At 46.5% G+C, this 6,621-nt stretch overlaps 1 protein-coding gene across 3 annotated transcripts in view; it reads right to left on the bottom strand.

The window, feature by feature from the left end:
* Slc11a2 (solute carrier family 11 member 2) overlaps window positions 1-6,621 on the bottom strand; it is a 44,740-nt gene that overhangs the window by 18,307 nt on the left and 19,812 nt on the right. For all 3 annotated transcript variants that reach the window (XR_003377476.1, XM_013348712.2, XM_026782399.1), the window contains exons 10-15: window positions 6,095-6,253; window positions 4,878-4,964; window positions 4,139-4,258; window positions 3,856-4,005; window positions 2,713-2,786; window positions 872-1,025 (exon numbers count right to left, since the gene is read on the bottom strand). Coding sequence is in view for 2 of the 3 variants with exons in the window: in XM_013348712.2 (XP_013204166.1) it covers window positions 872-1,025; window positions 2,713-2,786; window positions 3,856-4,005; window positions 4,139-4,258; window positions 4,878-4,964; window positions 6,095-6,253 (744 nt within the window). In the remaining variant the exon portion in view is untranslated. The remainder of the gene's footprint in view (window positions 1-871; window positions 1,026-2,712; window positions 2,787-3,855; window positions 4,006-4,138; window positions 4,259-4,877; window positions 4,965-6,094; window positions 6,254-6,621) is intronic.

Genomic DNA, 6,621 nt, shown 5'->3' with positions numbered 1-6,621 from the left:
AATCAAACAAACAAAAAAAGCAGTGATAAAGATTGGGGACCAGAGAATACATCTACATTTGCCCTCTGTATGTGTGCACTTGCAGAGGCCATTGGAAGTCACCATGTCATTCCTGTGTGACAAGGTCTCTTGCTGAATCTGTAGCTAGGTTGGCAGGCCTCGATGACTCTCCTATTGCTGCCTCCCTTCCTCCAGTGCTGGGGATACAGGCTCACACAACCCCATGCCCATGGGTCCTGAAGATTTGAACTCAGGTCCTTATGCTTGCTGTGCAACCACTGAGACATTTCGTTTCTCAAACATACCATACATACATTCTTCTTAGGAATTAAATATTGGATCCTTATAAAATCAATGGAAATAGAAAAATACTAGGTATTAAGACTAAAATAAGCCAGGCATGGTGGCATACACCTTTAATCCCAGCACTTGGGAGGCAGAGGTAGGTAGGCAGATCTCTATAATTTAAAGTTTTATACGGGATGAAATAATTGAAAATTATTATTAGTTTGAGGTCAACTTGGTCTACAAAGTGAGGTCCAGGGGAGCCAGGGCTGTTACACAGAGAAACCCTGTCTCAAGAAACACCCCCTCCTCAAAAAAAACTTAAATAAATTGGATGATTCAAAATATAAACATCTTTTTGAGAACAGAGTGCAACATTAGGATGCTGCTTGTCATGTCACAGCCTTGTGTTTAATCTCCAATACCAAAAACAACAGAAAAGAAACAGAATTTCAGAAACAGCTGATTTGACAATGCCACATGAATTGCCTCAGCAGACTGCTTGGAGGATCACTGGGCTCTAACAGGCAGCCAGTCCCACCTATGCAGCCAATACCAGTGCCCCGCTCCCTTCCAATGGACTCACCAGGTAGAACACAAAGCTCAGGTAAGCCACGCTGATCACCGCAGCCACCACATACAGTGCCAAGTGCCCTAGGTCCTGGACATAAACCACTACAAAGTACATGTTGATGGAGCAGACAATAAGGACCAAAATTCCACCAGCGATCCTCCAGCCTCTGTGAAAGAAGGGGCGCATAAGTGTGCAATAATCCAACCAAGCCACAGACAGAAAAGAAACCTATGTCTCATGTGGTAAATGGGACACAGGTTGAGAAAAACTTGAGAGTATCAAAATGAGTGATAGAGCAGATGAGGAAAGGGCTGGAGTAAACTGAACCTAGCATTTAACTATCTATTATTAACGTGTGCACATAAACGACGAGTACATGCATGTGAAGGTCAGAAGACCACATCTGTAGATTTATTTATTTTTCTCCTTCATCCTTCATATGAGTCCCAGGGATCAGACTCAGGTTGTCAGGCTTGTGGGGCAAGCCTATTTACCCACTGACCTATCATTTCTAAGACACAAAAATCTAGCATTTAAGACCCCAGAAATCAGCAGGTTCTGGAAACGCAGAGCTATTTCATTAGATATCAGAACATGGTCCAGGAATGGTGTCAAGATTAGAGTCTGTGACCTCAATTTCTCCAAAAACATGGCACTGTTCTTGGAATGTATTCTGTGTCGTCCAGCCTGCCACCCAGGTGCAGTGGGCAGGAGTGAGTTGCCTTCAGGTTACTCATTATTGCTTGCTGTTGTTATTCAATGAAATGTTTAAGCTCTCCTGTACAGACCTCTATAGAAAAACAAGTTCTTGCTGCATGCTGCCAGTCCCATGTACACAGCTTGAACACAGAGAACTTCACACGCACGACTGTCTTAGCCCTCAAAGTATAAACTGTCCAAGGCTCTGAATAAAGTTGGCTATTGCATGAGACTTCAGTCCGCCTCATTTATCAGCTCCACTCTCCCAGGTCCCACCGCCTCTAGAGTGGTGACAATTAAAGACCCTGGGACCCTAACAGGTCACATGAGCACCTGCACTGACTGGTTTTAGGTGCCAACTTGACACAGCCAAGAACCACGTGGGAAGGTAGTCTCAAAGGGAAATTATCTATACCAGGCTGGCTTGTGGGAGCATCTGTAGGGATGATGTAGAACAAGCAGCCCACTCAAGGTGGCACCATTACCCAGCCAGTGCATCCTCAACAGTGCAAGAAAGAAGCAAGCTTAGGGCAAACATGTAGGCAAGGATGTGTTTACCCCTTGTTCCTGACAGTGCCAGTGATAAGACTATCTGAGTTCTGCCTTGACTTCTTCCAGAACAATGGACAGTAATTTGGAATTGTAAGCCAAATAAACATTTCCACCCCTTTGCTGCTTGTTGGCATGGTATCTGTCAAAGCAGCAGAAATGAAACTAGAACATACCCCACATATCCCTTCAAGGTGTGCACTGAGCCGGGCGGTGGTGGTGCACGCCTTTAATCCCAGCACTCAGGAGGCAGAGGCAGGCGGATCTCTGTGAGTTCGAGGCCAGCCTGGTCTAGAAGAGCTAGTTCCAGGAAAGGAATCAAAAAGCTATGGAGAAACCCTGTCTCGAAAATAAAATAAAAAAAAAAAGGTGTGCACTGAACGTATTACCGGAGTGCACAGAATTGAAACCTCAGCAGCAGAGGGTGAAGAGCTAGGACAGGAAGGTCTGAAGCAGCTCTCCCCCTTACTGTAGCTAACCCTCACCAGTGTCTTCATGTCCTGAGAGGAAGCAGCTAGAAACACACAGCTCTCCTAGAAAAGACATTTCTGACTGGCCTGCTAGGTAAAAAGTCACCTCCTGGGGAGGGTGACAAGTGTACTCACATGCCATTGGAGAACTCATTCATCACTGGCCGCAGGCTGGTAAAGGTGAGGATGGGTATGAGAGCGAAGGGAAGCTGGAAAAAAAGGATGGAATTACGTGGGTGCATTAGTTTCATCTCTAAGGCTGTGATTAAACATTGATGAGAAGCAATGTGGGGAGGGTGTTGGGGACTTGTCTGGTCACAGTCTATCACCAAGAGTCAGGGCAGGACCTGAGCAGACACTTGGGAGGAATGCTGCTTACTGGCACTGGCCTGGCTCTGCTGTGCTCTCTCCCTCCACCTCAATCGTGGTTACTGTACCACACAGACACCAGCACTGCTCACAGACAGGAGTCATAAACCCTACCTCATCTGTGCCATGGTAATAGCTGTTCCTATCACCTTGCCTTTGCCAAACATTATTTTTAACCCAGCACTAATCATAATCCTAAGTGCCTTTGTTTAAACACAAAAGACAACGCACTGGGGGCTGGAGAGATGGCTCCGTGGTTAAGAACACTTTGTTTGCTGCTCTTGCAGAGGACCAGGGTTCAATTCCCAGCAGCCACATGGCAGCTCACAACTGTCTACAACTCCAGTGCTAGGGGATCTGATGCCCTCTTCCAAACTCTGCAGGTTCCAGGCACACACACAGTGCTCATATACAAACAAAGGTAAAACATTGATACATGTAAATAAAAACACATAATCTTAAATAAATAAATAACATATTGGATGTGACTTGTCTTATAACCTCCACAGGAGGTAGTGGTGCCCTTAGAAATCATTTAATGAATTACCCTTGCTGCCTTAACGAGCTACAGTGCTGTGGATTTTTATGTATTACTAAGTTACTTATTTATTTGTGTGAGAAAGACAGAGACTGAGTGGGGAGAAAAGGATAGACGGACTGACAGACAGACATGCCCATGTTGTGGGTGAATATGGAGACAGCTCTTTTCTTTTACCGTGTCTTCGGGAGACTTTACACTTGTAAACTGAACAGCTAGATCCTCTGAGCCATCTTGGTGGCCTCACACTTGTGTTTTATATATTAAGCAGAGCTCATTATTTCCATTTAATGAACTTCATTGCCTTTCCTTCCTCTCACTCACCCCTAGTACCCAGCCTCCAGCATGAGCTTCCCCAGCTGCCTGCTCACCTGTAAGCTCTGCAGAACATTCAGGAAGTCATTCATCCCTGTTAGATGCTCTACATCTTGGAAGACAGCAACAAGGAGAGTGGGGATGATGGCAATAGAGCGTGTCAGAATCACTCGGGCAAAACGTGACCATCTTAGGTTCAGGAATCCCTGGAAGAAAGCATGGGGACTGGTGACCACAGTGACAGGAGAGAGAAATGCTTGGGGAAGTCAGGGAAACCTGTAAACCATGGAGTCAGACACTCAAGCGCTGTGCCATCCCCTGTATAACCCCAGCACACACCTCCATAACAAATTGGCCGGAATAGGTTCCTGTCATGGTGGAGCTCTGTCCTGCAGCCAGGATCCCCACTGCCCAGATGTAGAGTGCTGCAGGCCCAAAATAACATCCAAGCACAACACCCTGGGACAGGGAGAGAGACAGGAGCGTGAGTGCTTAGAAGACACCCGGAACAGTAGCCCTCTGCGGCACCTCCCTCTCCTCATGAAACGCCAGCACATCAAGTGCTGCACTGGGCACTGCTAGGCAGTGAGACTCGGTGCTGGTGTGACCCAGAGGCTCCACCCGACTGCTGAGCATCCCTTTATCCCTCCTCCAAGTGCTCCTTCATCTCTAACCTTAAATACTAAAGAGACAGAACCTGCACTTCCCAAAGCCTGCTCCTTAATGTACTCTCGTGAAAAATGGCGGGAGCAGTGCAGACAGTGAACCGTGTGGGGAATGTAGGGTACATACTATGTTCTAGGGGGTCACAATGGAACCAACATGATGGGGCAAAAGGACCCAGGAACGAGCACTTCACTAATTCACCTGTCACTGCAGTCACTACCTGCAAACTTTAAGGTGTCCTCCTGAGTTTAGGAGTTGCTAACCCACCCCGCAAAACCCCAAATGTACACCTGTCCTAGGGTCTCAGAAACAAAAGATACTCAGATGAATTATACTCAGATCTGAAATAAACTCTCAAAGAGGATATGCAAACACTTACCCCAAGGCAGAGGCTGCAAACCAGTGTGCTTACCCCTTTATAGATGTCCACAGCCAGAGTTGAGTTGTCATTAGGAAAGAGGCCAGTGTGGGGGCTGCTGCTATTCCTACAGACGTCAACCTAAAGCCCAAAGAAGTTTTAGAAATGAGAGCCAGATAAGAACTCCCTATTTGTCTCACCAAACTCCTCTGTGAGAGATAAGCAGAGGAGGCACTCCAGGGGGTCAACAGCCTGCCTGCCTCTAGCAGCTCTCCCCTAGGCCTTATATTCCCACCAAAGTGTTTACTGAGACAGAGTTTGCAGGGCAATATGCAAATGCTGGAGCACTATAAATGCAAGTAAGGAAAGAAACTCTTTCAAAGGGCTTCCCTCTTAGAGGGCAGTCTTCAGAGAGCTGAGCTAGAAGAATCCCAAACTTGAGGCCAGACTGGGCTACACAAGTAGAACTTATCAAAACAAACAAACAAACAAACAAACAAACAAACAAAAAACCCCAAAACAAAAACTATATTAAATGAAGAGCATGGTGATGCCTTTAATCCCAGTACTTGGGAGGCAGAGGCAGGTGCCTGGTCTACAGAGTTTCAAGCCTGGACCCAGGACTACACAATGAAGCCCTTTTTTCAAAAGCCAAAACCCAAACCAAAAAAAAAACAAATCATAAGACTTCAGAGGACATCAGCACCCAGAGGACCTCGGTCAAAGAACCAGGGTCACTCCTGTAGACATAAATGATGAACAAAACTAGATAGCAATGCAGGCAAGCAGCTCCGTGGTGGAACACTTGCAGAGTTCAACCCTGGCATCTTAAAACACTCTACAATAAATAAAAAACCTCAAAGAAAACAACCAAACAAAATGAACGGGAGCGAATTCAACACGAGCTGAGCTCTGCCCTGTCAGAGCATGCTTCCTTTCTGCTGACTCCTCCTGACCTTTCCTCAGCACAACCACCAAGATTAGCAGACAGGCAGGCAGCAGCTAATAAAAAGGAAACAGAAATAACAATGGCCAAACAGCCAAGATGCTACACCTCCATGACAGCAGGAGGCAGCTGTGAGCCCAAGGCCAGCTCTTCCAGTTCACCCCGGGGAATGGGTGGGAAGAGGCTTCCTAGCCCCACACCATAGACTGGCTGGTGTGTATACTAGAGGAATAGGAGGGACACCTAGACCTCAGATAAGTTTCCTGCCCCCATTCAGGCATGCAGTTCACCTGGCATTCACCACCCACAACTCTGGCTTACTCACCACCTGCATGTTGGTTTTCCCAAAAAATGCTTCAGCAAAGACCGAGACGACAAAGACATTGATGATGAAGGAAACAAAGAGCGCGATGCAGGACTCAATGAAAAAGTACTTGTTGGCTTCCCGGACTTCCCGCTTATTGGCCCGGTTTACCTGTCTAGACTAGAGAGATAAAGGCAGCAGGCATTTGTCCATTAGTTGCAGAAAGTTTCTTTGTAGCAACTCAGAACTTTGGAGTCAGCTGAAAGATTAAGAGGGCAAACAACTGGCTAGATGAAACAGATCTTAGCTCACTAAGCTACAAAGAACTCCACACCCTTGACAACAGTGTACAACCCCCAAATGGGGCAGCCAGCACCCAGGCTGAGCTCCCAGAGACGATCTCAGTTCTGTCTAGTGGACTAGTTGTCAAGTGTCCAACCTATCTCAGCCAAGCAATGCCTGACTTACTGGGAAAGCCCTCCTTACCTCTGGACCTCAAGACTTCCAGATCTTCCAGATCTTTTTTTTTTTTTTTTTTTTTGGTTTTT

This window comes from Microtus ochrogaster, chromosome 15 (assembly GCF_000317375.1).
Source record: "Microtus ochrogaster isolate Prairie Vole_2 chromosome 15, MicOch1.0, whole genome shotgun sequence".
Classification (NCBI taxonomy): domain Eukaryota; kingdom Metazoa; phylum Chordata; class Mammalia; order Rodentia; family Cricetidae; genus Microtus; species Microtus ochrogaster.
Note: the sequence above shows the minus strand (reverse complement) of the source record. Positions and strands in the feature narration are given on the sequence as shown.